The sequence below is a fragment of the Oratosquilla oratoria genome, chromosome 43, assembly GCF_046742065.1.
Source record: "Oratosquilla oratoria isolate Oo_2021 chromosome 43, ASM4674206v1, whole genome shotgun sequence".
Lineage (NCBI taxonomy): Eukaryota > Metazoa > Arthropoda > Malacostraca > Stomatopoda > Squillidae > Oratosquilla > Oratosquilla oratoria.
Genome location: NC_134819.1, coordinates 47813 through 66909, shown reverse-complemented (window position 1 = coordinate 66909; position 19097 = coordinate 47813). Strand labels below are relative to the sequence as shown.

Here is a 19097-nt window from a genome sequence, read left to right as displayed (position 1 = left end):
TTATTCCATTCATTAACATCATCATCATCATCATCATCATCATCATCATTATTATTATCATTATTATTGTTATCATTATTATTATTATTATTATTATTATTATTATTATTATTATTATTATTATTATTATTATTATTATTATTATTATTATTGTTATTATTATTACTATTATTATTGTCATTATTATTATCATTATTATTGTATATTTACTATATCTGGAATTTGAAAAAGCTTTTGATACTGTCCTACACGAGAAGCTATGTAATTTGTTTTGCATAGAGTAATATGTAACCTGTTAAGCTGAATTAGCAACAGTCTGAACAATCATAGAGTGGATTTAGATAGAACACTTTCAGCATTTTCTCAGATTTCCGTTCTAGGGCCAGTCCTGTTCAAATTTTATACCAATAACATAAAGTGTGTGGACTTATTTGATTTCTCTAAGCTTGCAAGGGAAGTCCGAACAACTGTATCAAAAGTAGCATATGAACAAAGATCGATGATGGCGGTTGATCATGTAAGCTGTAGGCTCTATAATTGCTGACAAGATCGATGCGGGACAGGGGTACCCAGACACAGCAGCCACAGACGAGTCAGATCGATGTGGTGAGACACTGTGTCTCTGCTCCCTTTTCGCTTTTCCTCTTATCTTCCAGTCAGGCTCTGTGAGGGTCATCAAAGGAGCAGATAGCCTGGTGGATGATACGCCTCCATCACGATTAGTCAGCGACCAGAATGGTCGATGTGTCATACGTTGAGAGACGGCTACAGGCAATCTTTGAACCTCCTCTTCTGTTCCTCAATTGCGGCGTTCAAAAGACAGTTCGCCTCATGGAATCATCTTCGCATAAGTCAGTTTGTTGTGAAGGCCCAATGTAGGTCCAACGGCCCATCCCCGAGTGGAGTTATTCTGACTTAGAAAAGTTGCATATATTTCTACAAGTGTATGCAAAGTGTTAGGCCAGTGTTAGAATTGATGTGACTAAGAAACATTGTAGTCAACGTGTGCATGCTGATCAGGTGTTGAAACTGTTATGCGACATTAGTCTATAGCGTCCCTATACTAATCCTGGGGTACGGACCAGGACCTCCTTGTCCGAGACAAGAACACTAACCAGAAGACCTTTTCCTCCTCCCTGGGATCAAAAAAGGGCTTCCCATGCTCGAAGCAAGAGCACTAGCCATTAATCCGCACTGGCTTTAGAATGATCTTATGTATATGTATATATTTCCTTTTACGTGTGTAGGAATAATGTGTGTAGATGTTTGACCTGCGGCGTGCTCGCTTCGTTTGCAAGGGTGCTTCCCCGGTGAGTGTACCGCAGGACAAGCACCTCTGCCTTAACCAGGGTGGCGAAGCCAGTGCTTGTGTTTCTAATGAAATGTCGAACCCTTTTAACTTAGGAAGGAATTTCGTGACTTATCTCAAGTGTGCTGCTTTCGGGAGCCCGTCCTACATTACGCAACCCATCACCTGTGTCACCTTTTTTCCGGGATTCTGGGAAGTAATAGGTGGGGCATTGACGTCATCACCGGGAAAATTGGAAATGATTTTTTAAGAGTATGATAAAACTTATTTCCTACCAAAAGGATGAATAGTAGAAAATTATGATATAACTCATAGATACAGATGTTACATAAAAAGGAGAAAGAAAGAAAAAATAACACAGACGTAAATTGCTCGGGCTAGGTATATTGGAAAATGAAATGATCGTCTGCAGACGGTTAGGGTAAAGATGAATGATGCACAGTTCGATATCGTTGATTAGAAAATTCGTATTCTCAAGTCGGTATCCATTCAAGAAGCACACATCCTCTCTTAGGCTTTTTCTTCTCCAGAGGTGGTAGTTGAGGAAGCAACAGACTTGTCATCGTCGGAGGCGGATTCACCAGTGCACCGCAGCCAAGGAAGCTTCTGGTAAAGAGCTGTCTTGTACTTGGGATGACTGATGGCGTACACAATGGGGTTGTAGACGGTGTTGGCCTTGGCGAAGACGGAACCCCAGATGGAGAAGAGGGGAGTGACCATGGGCTTGTTGACCATTCCAGCGATGTTGATGATGGTGTAGGGTGTCCAGGCCATGAACCAGAGGGACACGTTGATGAGGGCGATCTTGGCCAGCCTGCAGTCGGCAGACTTCTTCTGGGCGTCGGCGTCACCTCGGAGGGATTTGACACCCATCTTCTTAGCCTGTTCCCTCATGGCCTGCTCATGGCTCCTGACGGCAGCCACGATGTACCAGTAGCAGAAGACGATGAAGACGAAGGGCAGGAAGTAACACCAGGTCGTGTAGGACCACAGGTAGGTCAGGTCGAGGATGTCTCCACGGAGGTAGTCGGTTCCGCAGGCGGTCATGTTGCCCTCGGGAACGTAGCGGCTCCAGCCAAAGATGGGAGCGATTGTCCAGGCGGCAGAGGTGAGCCAAACGAGGAAGATCATCCCCATCGCCTTTCCAGTCGTCAGGGGCTTTCCACCGATACCCTAATGGGAGAAGAACGTTACACATTTTATATAAGAGGTCGACTAGAGCGATGCATTGCATAATGTCAGAGTTCGAATATGTGAAAGCTACTATTGAACGCATCCAACAGACTACTGCACTTAAACACATCTTGTACTCGTGATATGCTACTAATTCCAGACAAAATTTTCCAATTATTTGTGGAGGTGCCCAAATGTGTCGAAAGATTTCTTTAAGGTCACACTCAACCCATTACCATACTCTTGTAGAGATTTCCCCCCTGGCTAAATTCCCTTGATTCTATTTATTGTAGGAGCACCCATATTGAGGGACGAAATTAGTTTTATATATAATTGACACCAACCTTTACGATGACGTTATATCTGTCGTAGGAGATGAGACACATGGTGAAGATGGAGGCACACCCGGTCAGAGAGCCGATGGCAGCGTAGATGTAGCAAGCAGTTGGCCCGAAGACCCAGGTCCTGTGGTAGCTGTTGATCAGCAGCGGTGGGCACATGCAAGCCATAAGCATAAAGTCGGAGATAGCCAGATTAACTACGTAGTAGTTAGACGGACTCCTGAGAGACTTGCTGCACATGAAGACCCAGATGACGATGAAGTTACCGCTGACTGCGAGGACGCCACAAACGAAGAGGAAGAAGGCGACGAGGCCGTACCACAGCTCGTTCATGGGAGGGTATCCATACCAGTGGGGGTCGATGAGGTGGAGCATGTCCTCATGAACCATGTCCACCACAGTGTGGTTGCCATAGGGGTTCGTGTAAGACATATTGTCTAATTCGTTAGTTCTCGAAAAATTCGAAAAACTCTGGGTAGAGAGAAAGGAAATTATAAAGGATGAATACATTAGGGGCATATAAGATATATGTGCATTTTTTAAATACATAAGCACAGATTTGCAGCACAGGAATGTGTATATAGAAATATTCAAGCCATTGGATGTATCAGTGCCTGCACCTGTACGTGCTCAGTTCAACTTCAAATGTTTCGTTTTATTTGTGACTGTTCGCTCTGAAAATCGATATGCATTATGTGCACGTTTTTTATTTGGTTTAACGTCGCGAACTCCCCCTGATAAGAGCCTAGGAAGGTCCTCCTTACAGGGAGCTTTGTAGCATGAAATTTGATTAACCATGCCCTGGCGGCAGGGTTCGAACTGCCGTCATCTCGACCTCCTAAGCAAGTAGCTATGCTCTATCTCGCTTGGCCGGTGAGCATGTGTTGACCTGGGTGTGCGTTTGTACTCATAATTACGAATAATTCATATTCCACCATCAGATCTTCTGTCACTACCTGAAGCCTGCTTCTTTGTGATTTGCACAGCCTTTGTTTTTTTAATAACTCTGTACCAGCTATTTGCTATAGCACTTGCCTGCTTCCATTTGTTAGTGAATACAATAACTACAGAGGAAATCTTGTTAGGCCTTTCATATAATATACCGAAGAATACTGATACAGAAATAAAGGAGGTGACAGAGAAGACAGGGAGATAAATAGGGGGAGGCAAAGGGTGTGTGAACAATCCTTTCACTTTGAAGCAAGTTTATGAAAATATTTCGAGAAGAAAAATCTAGTGTTCATATACCTGGAGAAAGTATATGATAGTGTGAAATTTTATTTGTAATGGAATATACCAGAGGGGTATTTACAGTAAAGTAAATCTGTAAAATTATTTGATAAGGGAAAAAGTGGTATGTATTGTGTTAATGGACTTCTAGAAAGTATATGAAATAGCAGTGGCTCTCAAAGTCGCAGGCTACATTCCTCCCCTTGTGATCCCAGGTTTACCTTATACTTTTGTGTCTAGGTATTCTGTTTATGAGGCAGGTCACAGGTAGTGGTTGTGATCAAACACAAAACTCTATACAGAACAGGATGACAGCCCAAAGCGCCGAATTGAGGCAAAGTCAGTGACATATTAGTCACTTTCTATTTCTTGAAAACGACCCAAGACCAATAGACTTGTTACTACAACAGGTAGAACTATAATTCTAATTATTGTGAAATTCTTAACACGTCAATAAATTCAGTGTTTGTGGTGCTTTAAGTCGTCTTTACACAGTCAACTTGATTGCCTAAATCACACATTTTGTTTTGCCTGACATTAGATTACTTCATTTATCTAGTGAATTGACCAGTGAATGAAGGAGATCCCAAGGTCTCCAGTTATGGGTCTATTCTTCAGCTAAACAAAAATGTCAGACGCAAATGAAAATGAAACTCGGATGTTACCGTATCAGCAACAAACTGGGCGAGTGGCTCAAAGAGCAAGCGCGACTTCGCGAGTGTTGCAAAGTTTCTTACCGAGTGACACAAGTCGAGCTTCGTTTGATGTCAGCGTTGCCTCAAGACACCAAGGGGGAGATGTGTGTCAGGAGGAGGATGTCGACCGAAGACGCTACGAGAAGTGGAGAGCCTCCTTAAATACTCACCTTGCAGTTATAAGATATCTTCGTTAATTAAAAGGAGAAGGACTAAGGAGAATTATGTGGCGATATATTGATCGCACCGTTATCTCAACAAGAAGGAAAGCTGTCATATATTCGAGGTATATTGCTGTTTTGTTTATCACAATTTGGGAGGTCATGGTATCTCAAAATGCTTGATGAACCTATTTAAACAATCGAAATAAAGAACATGTGAGGACGGAGCTTTTATTAGTTCGACGTTTTGCGTGTTACGGATTTTTCAAGTACGTAGTCGTAATACACATGACTGAGATTACGACTGTGTACTTGGAAAAGCTATAATAAGCAAAACGTCGTTCAAATGAAGGCTTCGTCCTCACTTGTGGTGTTTAATTCGATAGATTTGTCGGCAACTGCCACTTTCATACAAACTATGTAAACAAGAAATCATATCGATCTTCACTCTCATTGCTATCAAAGAGTGTAACCAAATATAACATATAAAATCACAGCATTTTAAAAAAGAGGTTCCTGGACTTCGTACTCTCGGTGATGTTGTAAGGTGTCACCGGGCCGGATTATATCTGGCTTACAAGATAAGATCTAGCTTGAAATAGAACCCTCACCTCCATTCTGCTCATTTACTGGAAAATAACGAACATACAGCCGTTGACTACAGCTTATTCACAGTGCTAAATCAAATAGATTACAAAGGATTACAAAGGCGGAGCATGCCGACAGGAGACCTTTTGATCCATATCTAGGTCGGATGTGTACATACTCAAATGGTTAGGGTTTAGAAACTTGGTTGGCAAGGTTTTTCTTTCTTGTGTACATTTTTGGCAACCTTTAGTCGTGTTTCAGTTTGAGTTTCATTCCAAAGAACAATGTGTCGCAAATATCAGCAACGTGGTGCCTCGGAATGCCAGGGAAATTCGGAAGGGCGAGTTAGGAGATAATAATGACAATAGCGGATGCAGCATAACGATAATGGTGTGCATGATTTTGATGAGGGTATCAGTGATATCACAAATTGCAAATTCTCCGGGTACAGTAGTAGGGTAAGTGTCCAAGATCCTTTAATAAATAAGTTTCATGGTCGCAAGAGACAGAATATTTAAGGAATCATAAAAAATTAACGCTTCTGTGACTGGTGATTTTAGGACGAAAATGAAATAGGGCTCCGTCGTTCAATTTATTTAATTTTTTTTTTTTTTTTTTTTTTTTTTCAATTATCGCCGTGTCTGGTTCTATCCCGAACAGATGCTGAGCTGGACAATTGCCTAGACAGTGTGAGTATCATAATACAATGTTCAATAAAGATAGGAGTAAAAGATGAATATCCTTCACATATAAATGTATATCTTTTACTTTAATGCGGGATTTGATTTCAGCCGTGAACATGTTATGAATATGTTGTTTGTGTTTGTTCCTCATATCTCGTTAAATTTTTTTGATGGATTCGAAAGGCTACAGCGGTGATCCACAGAAAACATGCCTAATATATAAAACAAATAAGAAATATCAAAATACTTAAAGACAACAGAGGCGATTGGATGTTATTCAGTTCGGTGTTTTAAAGATAACCAAAACAAACAGCAAAGCGAGATTCTGCCCACTTCTTTCTCTCTCTCCTTCCCCCCCCCTCTCTCTCTCTCTCTCTCTCTCTCTCTCTCTCTCTCTCTCTCTCTCTCTCTCTCTCTCTCTCTCTCTCGCTCTCACCTTCTCTCTCTCTCTCTTTCTCCTTCTCTCTCTCTCTTTCTCCTTCTCTCTCTCTCTTTCTCCTTCTCTCTCTCTCTCTCTCTCCTTCTCTCTCTCTCTCTCTCTCTCTCTCTCTCTCTCTCTCTCTCTCTCTCTCTCTCTCTCTCTCTCTCTCTCTCTCTCTCTGTGTGTGTGTGTGTGTGTGTGTGAGTGTGTGTGTGTGTGTGTGTGTGTGTGTGTGTGTGTGTGTGTGTGTGTGTGTGTGTGTGTGTGTGTGTGTGTGTGTGTGTGTGTGTGTGTGTGTGTGTGTGTGTGTGTGTGTGTGTGTGTGTGTGTGTGTGTGTGTGTTATTTGACCTAGTTTTAGACCGAAATATCTCCTGTCCAAGTTGTAGCTCATTGTAACTCATTGTAACAATTTAGGAAGTCAGCATATAAATGATATTATCTAATTTCTAATAAAGTGTATTTTTGCTTAGAGAATATTTTTATGCGATGCTATGCAGAACGATTGCTCAAAGGTTAGTCAGACTGATTTGATTTAGATAAATTTTTCCTTCATGTAAAGGTAGTAATTATACAATAGGATGCAATTACACTTTTTGTAAGTGGGGACGGACATCAATTCTTACTAAAAACATTAGACTAGCTTGTTTATGTTTGTTGCTATGCATATGGCAATGATTATTCATTCTAATATAAAACACTACATTTTGCACTTTAGATTAAAACTCACATATAAACAAACAAGTAAATGCGTAAAGGTACTCTACTCACACTCTTTAAGGTTGACAATGGCCTCGACTTATTACCGTTTAAGTCTTCTTAAATCTCCTCCTACCCCACGCAAGTCAAGGCAGCTCGGGTTATACTCCAGGAGCCAGGGGTCATTTGCATGCATAAGAGTGCCACTCAGTTTCTTTCTTGGTCTGCTTAGAGGGTCACCTCAGACATCTGAAAAGTCGAGGTGGACGCTCAGCTGACTGGCAGCAGAGTAGATATTTGAGGATTTATGATGGGCGTCGGCTTTCGGAATAATGACCAAAATCTGGGGTAGGGGAAAGTCAATTTGACCTGGAACAATCAGTTTTCAATGAAATTTAATGAATGACCACTCATTTGAATTCATTAAGTGTCAGCTTTATAATGATGGGTAGATCATTGCAATTGGTCAAGACCAGAGGTCACCAGAGGTCAAACTATGACATAAAACGTCACCTGCTTATAATCTGGGCCTCCAAACACAAAATGATACCATAGTATAGGAAAAAATGATAGTTTATTCTTCATATTTCTCTTATTTCTACCTCAGATCATGGATAAGTTTTTAAATCAACAGTGGAGAAAATATGGTAATAATTAAACGCTTGGTGGCTAACTCAAAATTTACCAAAATTTGGAAAAATAAATATTTTGGCCAAAAACGCTGAAAACGACAAAGTTAGTCCAGTGAAACAAATAAGTGACAAAGTTGACAAATCAAACAATAATTAAAGTGTTGAAATGAACTTTCATGTTTTCCATGCTTTGTATCCTATTTTAGAGAACTTTAAAATGCCAATTTTGACTTAAACACTAATATATGTATGTTTTTTTACTGTTTCGTTTCATCCACAGGTCTTGTTCAGATACCTAGATACAGATCCTCTAACATATCTGCAATGGGTTCTTACAGTCATTGTTTATGACACAGTTACGGTATTCACAACATTGCAACCCCAATTTTCTACAGGGGCATCTCATCGTGGCGCATGATTGGCATTTACATGGGTGCGGAAAATCCTCTGGCAGAAGAACCACCATCTTGTCTGGCACCAACATGCTACCTTCTCTGAGGTAACCAAATTTGGTTGGGTCTATAGACACCTGGGAATGATCAAGACAATGCATTTGAAGATAAGAACCATACAATGCCCTCATGATATGACCATGCAATGCTCGGCTGGTAGGAGCAAAGTCCAAAATGGTTGTCTTACTGTGATGGTACAAGTGATATCGGAGTTCATCCATTGACTTATAACTCTCTGACTTAATGTTTACCTTCACATGATACTGTTCAGTGAGTGCCACATCTACTTCCAAATCCTTGTCAAAATCACTCAAGTATTGTACAGGATTTGCCTTCACCCCAGCAGATTTTGTGCCAAATTTACTGGTTGAATCACACCCAGTTAAAAAGTGCATGGCTATGATAACATCACAGAAATTCTCCTCCAACCTCTCCGCCATTGTGTGGAGAGGAAGATACCTTGTTGTATTCCCTACACCAACACGGATCCAGAACTCAATCAGCCTATGTTCTTTGAACAATTTCCAGTAATACAGCCCCAGAACTACAACATAAGTATCATTCGAGAGGAGCACAACCCTCTTTGATCCAGATTTGACAGCATCAAGCGTGTGCGGAATCAAACGAACATCAGCTTCTTCAATATAGACATCAAGATTTGGCAAAACGCGGAAACTACCATTCAATACAACTTTGCAAGGTTCCATATTCTCTCCACCCATTGCACCAACAACCAGTTTAGTATTTTCCTTCTATTCCTCTAAGATACGACACCTAAGCGCCTTCTGCAACTTTGTTTTATTTAACGATGATGCCCAAAATGCATCTTTTGACACCGGCAACCTTGTTTCTTTACCAAGTTCATTTATGTCAATTGGGTTTGTGGTGCACCGTCTGATACGTTCACTGTCTTTAACTGACCCGTCAATGTATATGTCAAAGACAAAATCAATTCGCTTTGAATTGATACTCATGCTGAAGATAATTTTTAAAAAGTTGGTACATAGATCACTGCACGTCTTAATAGACCCAAGCTGCATTCGGCGCACCCAATGCTACAATGGTAGCAGTCTGTTCTGGTGACCATGTTTTTGGTGAACCATAGTCATCATCTGAGAGAACTTTTTCCAGTTCATCATAAAGGTCACTCTTTTGTGACTTGATCATAAGCCCTTTGCCATCAAAAAGATAGCAGACATCAACCAGGTCATACTTCAACAAATCTTCTATGTCATATCCTCGCATGCGTGCTATGTCAAATGGCTTCTGTTCTTCAGCTAACTGCTTTAGACCTTTATCCTTTTGTTCACTTGCTACAGCTGACTTCCCAGGTTCAGGACCCTTGAATATTTTCAGATTGTTCTTATGAATTGTGTCAAAGACAGATCTCTTTTTCGTTACAAATGTCTCTGTCCGATATGTTTCATAGAGCTCAGTGGACTTTGATGTGAAATTAAGCAAACTTTTGCTTACATCATCAGAGACAATTTCCTTGGTGATGATATTGTGGAGTTTTCCACCATCACTACCAACATCGGATGGAACCAACACAGGGTTCTCATGCTGCTGGATGTAACGAATGACACCCCAAATGTCAAAGTAGCTGGTTTGGTGAACTCATGATTCACCAGTAGCTCTGTGTTGGCTAATTCAATGCCACTCAACTCTCGCTGTTTATGCAACACAGCTAGCATTTCACGATGAATCATTTGCCATTGAGCCACGTACGCTTTCCTCTTGGTATTGCCAATAATACCACTGGCACTTTTTGCAGATTTGTTTATTGTCTGCTCCAGACACATGTCTGCACCCACTGCAACAAAACGCCCTTGTGTTCTCTTGACTGAAAACCGTCCTGCCTTTCGAAAATAATTACGTAGACACTGATTATGGCAGTACAGTTCTGCGGCAAAAACATCAGCAGCATTGTTCAGGTCACATGTCCGAGTTAAAACGTCGTCCAGGAGTACCGAAGTAGCCCTCAGGAATGATTCAGCTCTGGCCACCTCTGATATTCTGAATTTATTGTATTCTCCATTGTGTTTTGCTGCAGAACATATCACACACTTTTTAGAATACTTAATAACGTTGTCTGGTCTGCAAGGTTGGTCACGAGAGAGGGACATAGATCTACGCATTTTTTTAGGTTCATTTTGGGCTTACTTGGTCTTTTTGACCAGTTTCATGTTCCTCTGATTGTCTTTTCAGGCCATCTATTGTCTTTTTATGAGTGTACTGTTTATAACACTTGAAATTGTCAGTTACATGATACACGAAGTTGCAGTTCTCAACTTGTCTCAACCTTTCAAACACTATGTCCTTTTGTAGTGATGCTGCATCAACGACCTTCTGCCTTCCTTTCTCTAACGAAGTTGGCTCCCGTTCAGGATCATTCTCTTGGCATATGATGCAAAGTTCAGGATTGAAGGTGATTGTAGATTGTAGACCTGGCCTCACAACTGTTGATTGTTCTCTCTGTGAAGATGCCATTGGTAATCTGAAGAAAAAAACATTTGATTAGAAATTCAATTCACACTTCCACACATGCTGTGGTTGATGTAACCTCCATTAGGATATTGCAGAAAGTACAGTTTGTGTCTTGTTCATAAAAGGGTCAAATTAATGTGATCTTCACTATATATGATGTAGAATAGTGTACATTACTACCTAGGCCTTACTGTGCATCTAGCTCTGCTGACCCTGCCGTACCATGGGGATCAATCTAAAATAAGAGTATAGGCATGGTCTCCTAGCTTATACAGGGCTTTAAATAATTAAAATGCCCTGTATGCAGTCTTCACATTTCAGAAAGCGAACTGGTGAGATTCACCAAAAAAGTGAAAAGACGGGAAACCACTCCCCAGCATAGGTATGTACTATCGAGAGATTCACAGAATCTAGGTGAGATTCACTGAATCTACGTCAAATGATGTAACAAGAGATTTAATTTGTATTTGTGCTTATTTGATTAATGACCTGGAAAAAGAAGTTGAATAAAGCAAGTTTGTAATTGATCTGTCATTTGCGGCATTTTCTGGCCAAAATATTTATTTTTCCAAATTTTGGTAAATTTTGAGTTGGCCAACAAAGGGTTAATCATTACCATATTTTCTTCACTAATAATATAAAAACTTACCCATGATCTGAGGTAGAAATAAGAGAAATATGAAGAATAAACTATCATTTTTTCCTATACTATGGTATAATTTTGTGTTTGGAGGCCCAGATTTTAAGCAGGTGACGTTTTATGTCATAGTTTGACCTCTGGCGACCTCTGGTCTTGACCAATCGCAATGATATACCCATCATTATAAAGCTGACACTTAATGAATTCAAATGAGTGGTCATTCATTAAATTTCATTGAAAACTGATCGTTCCAGGTCAAATTGACTTTCCCCTACCCCAGATTTTGGTCATTATTCCGAAAGCCGACGCCCATCATAAATCCTCAAATATCTACTCTGCTGCCAGTCAGCTGAGCGTCCACCTTGACTTTTCAGATGTCTGAGGTGACCCTCTAAGCAGACCAAGAAAGAAACTGAGTGGCACTCTTATGCATGCAAATGACCCCTGGCTCCTGGAGTATAACCCGAGCTGGCTAGACTTACGTTGGGTAGGAGGAGATTTAAGAAGACTCAAACGGTAATAAGTCGATGCCATTAACCTTAATGAGTGTGAATAGAGTCCCTTTGCGCATTTACTTGTTTGTTTATATGTGAGAGGCCATTATCTCTTAGTTTTAATCTAAAGTACAAAATGCAGTGTTTTATATTGGAATGAAATAATCATTGCCATATGTATAGCAACAAACATAAACAAGCTAGTCTAATGTTTTTAGTAAGAATTGATGTCCGTCCCCACTTACAAAAAGTGTAATTGCATCCTATTGTATAATTAGTACCTTTACATGAAGGAAAAATTTATCTAAATCAAATCAGTCTGACTAACCTTTGAGCAATCGTTCTGCATAGCATCGCATAAAAATATTCTGTAAGCAAAAATACACTTTATTAGAAATTAGATATCATTTATATGCTGACTTCCTAAATTGTTACAATGAGTTACAATGAGCTACAACTTGGAGAGGAGATATATCTCGGTCTAAAACTAGGTCAAATAACACACACACACACACACACACACACACACACACACACACACACACACACACACACACACACACACACACACACACACACACACACACACACACACACACACACACACACACACACACACACACACACACACACACACACACACACACACACACACACACACACACACACACACACACACACACACACACACACACACAGAAAGAGAGAGAGAGAGAGAGAGAGAGAGAGAGAGAGAGAGAGAGAGAGAGAGAGAGAGAGAGAGAGAGAGAGAGAGAGAGAGAGAGAGAGAGAGAAGGAGAGAGAGAGAGAGAGAAGGAGAGAGAGAGAGAGAGAAGGTGAGAGCGAGAGAGAGAGAGAGAGAGAGAGAGAGAGAGAGAGAGAGAGAGAGAGAGAGAGAGAGAGAGAGAGAGAGAGAGAGAGAGAGGGGGGGGGGAGGGGGGAAGGAGAGAGAGAGAGAAGGGGTTAGAAACTCGCTATGCTGTTTGTTTTGGTTATTTTTAAAACACCGAACTGAATAACATCCAATCGCCTCTGTTGTCTTTAAGTATTTTGATATTTCTAATTTGTTTTATATATTAGGCAGGTTTTCTGTCCATCACCGCTATAGCCTTTCGAATCCATAAAAAAAAAAAAACGAGATATGAGGAACAAACACAAACAACATATTCATAACATGTTCACGGCTGAAATCAAATCCCGCGTTAAAGTAAAAGATATACATTTATATATGCAAATATTAATCTTTTACTCCTATCTTTATTGAACGTTGTATTATGATACTCACACTGTCTAGGCAATTGTCCAGCTCAGCATCTGTTCGAGATAGAACTAGACACGGCGATAATTGTAAAAAAAAAAAAAAAAATTGTTTTGAACGACGGAGCCCTATTTCATTTTACAGTCCTAAAATCACCAGTCATAGAAGCGTTAATTTTTCATGAATCCTTAAATATTCTGTCTCTTGCGACCATGAAACTTATTTATTAAAGGATCTTGGACACTTACCCTACTACTGTACCCGGAGACTTTGCAATTTGTGATATCACTGATACCCTCATCAAAATCATGCACACCATTATCGTTATGCTGCATCCGCTATTGTCATTATTATCTCCTAACTCGCCCTTCCGAATTTCCCTGGCATTCCGAGGCACCACGTTGCTTATTTGCGACACATTGTTCTTTGGAATGAAACTCAAACTGAAACACGACTAAAGGTTGCCAAAAATGTACACAAGAAAGAAAAACCTTGCCAAACAAGTTTCTAAACCCTAACCATTTGAGTATGTACACATCTATTTGATTTAGCACTGTGAATAAGCTGTAGTCAACGGCTGTATGTTCGTTATTTTCCAGTAAATGAGCAGAATGGAGGTGAGGGTTCTATTTCAAGCTAGATCTTATCTTGTAAGCCAGAGATAATCCGGCCCGGTGACACCTTACAACATTACCAGTCCAGGAACCTCTTTTTTTTAAATGCTGTGATTTTATATGTTATATTTGGATATATTCTTTAATGGCAATGAGAGTGAAGATCGATATGATATCTTGTTTACATAGTTTGTATGAAAGTGGCAGTTGCCGACAAATCTATCGAATTAAACACCACAAGTGAGGACGAAGCTTTCATTAGTACGACGTTTTGCTAATTATAGCTTTTCCAAGTACACAGTCGTAATCTCAGTCATGTGTATTACGACTACGTACTTGAAAAATCCGTAACACGCGAAACGTCGAACTAATCAAAGCTCCGTCCTCACATGTTCTTTATTTCGATTGTTTAAATAGGTTCATCAAGCATTTTGAGATACCATGACCTCCCAAATTGTGATAAACAAAACAGCAATATACCTCGAATATATGACAGCTTTCCTTCTTGTTGAGATAACGGTGCGATCAATATATCCCCACATAATTCTCCTTAGTCCTTCTCCTTTTAATTAACGAAGATATCTTATAACTGCAAGGTGAGTATTTAAGGAGGCTCTCCACTTCTCGTAGCGTCTTCGGTCGACATCCTCCTCCTGACACACATCTCCCCCTTGGTGTCTTGAGGCAACGCTGACATCAAACGAAGCTCGACTTGTGTCACTCGGTAAGAAACTTTGCAACACTCGCGAAGTCGCGCTTGCTCTTTGGGCCACTCGCCCAGTTTGTTGCTGATACGGTAACATCCGAGTTTCATTTTCATTTGCGTCTGACATTTTTGTTTAGCTGAAGAATAGACCCATAACTGGAGACCTTGGGATCTCCTTCATTCACTGGTCAATTCACTAGATAAATGAAGTAATCTAATGTCAGGCAAAACAAAATGTGTGATTTAGGCAATCAAGTTGACTGTGTAAAGACGACTTAAAGCACCACAAACACTGAATTTATTGACGTGTTAAGAATTTCACAATAATTAGAATAATGGTTCTACCTGTTGTAGTAACAAGTCTATTGGTCTTGGGTCGTTTTCAAGAAATAGAAAGTGACTAATATGTCACTGACTTTGCCTCAATTCGGCGCTTTGGGCTGTCATCCTGTTCTGTACAGAGTTTTGTGTTCGATCACAACCACTACCTGTGACCTGCCTCATAAACAGAATACCTAGACACAAAAGTATAAGGTAAACCTGGGATCACAAGGGGAGGAATGTAGCCTGCGACTTTGAGAGCCACTGCTATTTCATATACTTTCTACAAGTCCATTAACACAATACATACCACTTTTTCCCTTATCAAATATTTTTTACAAATTTACTTTACTGTAAATACCCCTCTATTATATTCCTTTACAAATATAATTTCACACTGTCATGTACTTTCTCCAGGTATATGAACACTAGATATAGTATTTTTCTCTTTGAAATATTTTTTATAAAGTTGCTTCAAAGTGAAAGGTTTGTTCACACACCCTTTGCCTTTGTTAAGCCTCCCCCTATTTATCTCCCTGTCTTCTCTGTCATCTCCTTTATTTCTGTATCAGTATTCTTCGGTACATTATATGGAAGGCCTAACAAGATTTCCTCTGTAGTTATTGTATTCACTAACAAATGGAGGCAGGCAAGTGCTATAGCAAATAGCTGGTACAGGGTTATTAAAAATACAAAGGCTGTGCAAAACACAAAGAAGCAGGCTTCAGGTAGTGATAGTAGATCTGATGGTGGAATATGAATTATTTATAATTATGAGTACAAACGCGCACCCAGGTCAACACATGCTCACCGGCCAAGCGAGATAGAGCATAGCTACTTGCTTTGGAGGTCGAGATGACGGCAGTTCGAACCCTGCCGCCAGGGCATGGTTAATCAAATTTCATGCTACAAAGCTCCCTGTAAGGAGGACCTTCCTAGGCTCTTATCAGGGGGAGTTCGCGACGTTTAATAAAAAACGTGCACATAATGCATATCGATTTTCAGAGCGAACAGTCACAAATAAAACGAAACTTTTGAAGTTGAACTGAGCACATACAGGTGCAGGCACCGATACATCCAATGGCTTGAATATTTCTATATACACATTTCTGTGCTGGAAATCTGTGCGTATGTATTTAAAAATGCACATATATCTTATATGCCCCTAATGTATTCATCCTTTATAATTTCCTTTCTTTCCACCTAGAGTTGTTCGAGATTTTCGAGAGCTTACGAATTAGACAATATGTCTTACACGAACCCCTATGGAAACCACACTGTGGTGGATATAGTTCATGAGGACATGCTCCACCTCATCGATCCCCACTGGTATGGATACCCTCCCATGAACGAGCTGTGGTACGGCCTTGTCGCCTTCTTCCTCTTCGTTTGTGGCGTCCTTGCAGTCAGCGGTAACTTTATCGTCATCTGGGTCTTCATGTGCAGCAAGTCTCTCAGGAGTCCGTCTAACTACTACGTAGTCAATCTGGCTATCTCCGACTTTATCCTTATGGCTTGCATGTGCCCACCGCTGCTGATCAACAGCTACCACAGGACCTGGGTCTTCGGGCCAACTGCTTGCTACCTCTACGCTGGCATCGGCTCTCTGACCGGGTGTGCCTCCATCTTCACCATGTGTCTCATCTCCTACGACAGATATAATGTCATTGTAAAGGTTGGTGTGAATTATATATAAAACTAATTTCGTCCCTCAATATGGGTGCTCCTACAATAAATAGAATGAAGGGAATTTAGCCAGGGGGGAAATCTCTACAAGAGTATGGTAATGGGTTGAGTGTGACCTTAAAGAAATCTTTCAACACATTTGGGTACCTCCACAAATAATTGGAAAATTTTGTCTGGAATTAGTAGCATATCACGAGTTCAAGATGTGTTTAAGTGCAGTAGTCTGTTGGATGCATTCAATAGTAGCTTTCACATATTCGAACTCTGACATTATGCAATGCATCGCTCTAGTCGGACCCTTATATAGAATGTGTAACGTTCTTCTCCCATTAGGGTATCGGTGGAAAGCCCCTGACGACTGGAAAGGCGATGGGGATGATCTTCCTCGTTTGGCTCACTGCCGCCGTCTGGACATTTGCTCCCTTCTTCGGCTGGAGCCGCTACGTTCCCGAGGGCAACATGACCGCCTGTGGAACCGACTACCTCCGTGGAGACATCCTCGATCTGACCTACCTGTGGTCCTACATGTCTTGGTGCTACTTTACGCCTTTCGTCTTCATCGTCTTCTGCTACTGGCACATCGTGGCTGCCGTCAGGAGCCACGAGAAGGCCATGAAGGAACAAGCTAAGAAGATGGGTGTTAAGTCTCTCCGAGGTGACGCCGACGCTCAGAAGAAGTCTGCCGACTGCAGACTGGCCAAGATCGCCCTCATCAACGTGTCCCTCTGGTTCATGGCCTGGACACCCTACGCCATGATCAACATCGCTGGAATGGTCAACAAGCCCATGGTCACTCCTCTCTTCTCTATCTGGGGTTCCGTCTTCGCCAAGGCCAACACCGTCTACAACCCCATTGTGTACGCCATCAGCCATCCCAAGTACAAGGCAGCTCTTTACCAGAAGCTTCCTTGGCTGCAGTGCACTGGTGAATCCGCCTCTGACGATGACAAGTCTGTTGCTTCCTCAACCACCACCTCTGGAGAAGAAAAAGCCTAAGGGAGAATGTATGTTCCTGGACTGGATACCGACTTGATACTACGAGTTTTCAAAACAACGATATCGAACTGTGCATCATTCATCTTTACCCTAACCGTCTGCAGACGATCATTTCATTTTCCAATAAACCTAGCCCGAGCAATTTACGTTTGTGTTATTTTTTTCTTTCTTTCTCCTATTTATGTAACATCTGTATCTATGAGTTGTTTCATAAATTTCCATTATTTAGTATTTGGAATGGATTGAGTTCTTGTCAGAAAAATAACTAGTATTTTTACACACACGTTGCATTAAACATACATATACCTAAGATCATACTGAAGGCAGCTTGGATTATTGGATAGCATTCTTGCTTCGAACGTGGAAGACCCTTTTTCGATCCTGGGAAGGAGGAAAATGCTTTCTTGTTAGTGTCTCTGTCTCGGGGACGGTGATCCTGGCTCGAGCCCCTAACCAGCCCTAATCCGTAAAGTAAAGTGTGTGTGTGTGTGCGTGCGTGTGTGTGTGTTTGTGTGTGATATACACCACGAGTTTTCTTACACCAAGTATGAAGGGACAACTCTCAAAAGGCCCTTCAGCCAGGTACTCAGGGACATCATGAAGGGGCCATGATGCCGGGAAGAATCCAATAAACTTGCTCACGCCGTGGGACAGGACCAAACGATCTGCCACCATTTCATAAATGACCTCTCTGGCAAGCCCCTCCCCTTGACCCGACCTCATTAAATTCAAATTTACAATTTTTTACGCATAATTTGATGAGTTCAATTACAGTATTAAAAGGCAAAGGAAGTGAGATTTTATCCAAATAATCAGTAAGAAAAACATTTAAATCATCTACTGGAATTTTTGTGAATAAGCTAGTAATATCAAAACTTACTAACTTAAAGTTATAATTAATATTTAAACCATTCAGTTTTTGAACTAAGCCTACATCTATGGATGAATTAGAAATTGTACCAACTAATGGACTGAGTAAGGACACAAGCCATTTGGATAAATCATAAGAAATGGATTTAACAAAGCTAATAATTGGTCTTATAGGATTATTCGGTTTGTGTGTTTTTACTACTCCATACATATAGGGAAGAGAAGGAGTGATGGTACAAAGGCGTTTGATAAGTTCATCTTCCCCTTTTAACAAAGTTTTCAGTAATGGTATTTATATTACCTTCTCTGTGGATGAGGTAATCTAAAAAGAGCAATTTGTTATTATTTTCTAATTCTACAGTAAAATTAATGGAGGGAACCAAATTATTATTATTTCTTGTAATTCATTTGTCAATAGAAACATAATAGAAAGTAGTATTATAAAAAATTGTGAAGGTTCTAATCTTAATATCAGTAATGGCATTTATAGATTAGACAAATTTTTTATTAACAAAATTTGTAATCAGGTTGTATGTGACCAAAATTAATTTGGTGAATTGTGCTGTTCTCTAGATTTCTTTTTCATTGATGACCTTGTGTACTAAGACTTATTCTTTTTTCATTTGTGACTTTTTGTACTTT

The 19097-nt window shown here is 40.5% G+C and overlaps 2 protein-coding genes across 2 annotated transcripts; one reads left to right on the top strand and one right to left on the bottom strand.

Moving 5' to 3' along the window:
* Window positions 1-1745: 1745 nt before the first annotated feature.
* On the bottom strand, window positions 1746-3289 carry LOC143022101 (rhodopsin-like). The gene is made up of 2 exons (XM_076180100.1): window positions 2827-3289; window positions 1746-2482 (listed from the first exon to the last, which is right to left on the bottom strand). Exons 1-2 carry the CDS (start codon window positions 3253-3255, stop codon window positions 1820-1822), a joined length of 1092 nt encoding a protein of 363 aa, XP_076036215.1. The 5' UTR covers window positions 3256-3289; the 3' UTR covers window positions 1746-1819.
* An 11173-nt stretch (window positions 3290-14462) lies between these two features.
* On the top strand, window positions 14463-17719 carry LOC143022085 (rhodopsin-like). Its single transcript, XM_076180049.1, has 3 exons — window positions 14463-14600; window positions 16111-16578; window positions 16923-17719. Exons 2-3 carry the CDS (start codon window positions 16150-16152, stop codon window positions 17583-17585), a joined length of 1092 nt encoding a protein of 363 aa, XP_076036164.1. The 5' UTR covers window positions 14463-14600; window positions 16111-16149; the 3' UTR covers window positions 17586-17719.
* The last annotated feature ends 1378 nt before the right edge of the window (window positions 17720-19097 follow it).

Coding starts and splice junctions, on each gene's coding strand:
- LOC143022085 (XM_076180049.1), top strand. CDS start 16,150: ATGTCTTACACGAACCCCTATGGAAACCACACTGTGGTGGATATAGTT. Junction 16,579..16,922: donor GATATAATGTCATTGTAAAG/GTTGGTGTGAAT, acceptor TTCTCCCATTAG/GGTATCGGTGGAAAGCCCCT.
- LOC143022101 (XM_076180100.1), bottom strand. CDS start 3,255: ATGTCTTACACGAACCCCTATGGCAACCACACTGTGGTGGACATGGTT. Junction 2,483..2,826: donor GATATAACGTCATCGTAAAG/GTTGGTGTCAAT, acceptor TTCTCCCATTAG/GGTATCGGTGGAAAGCCCCT.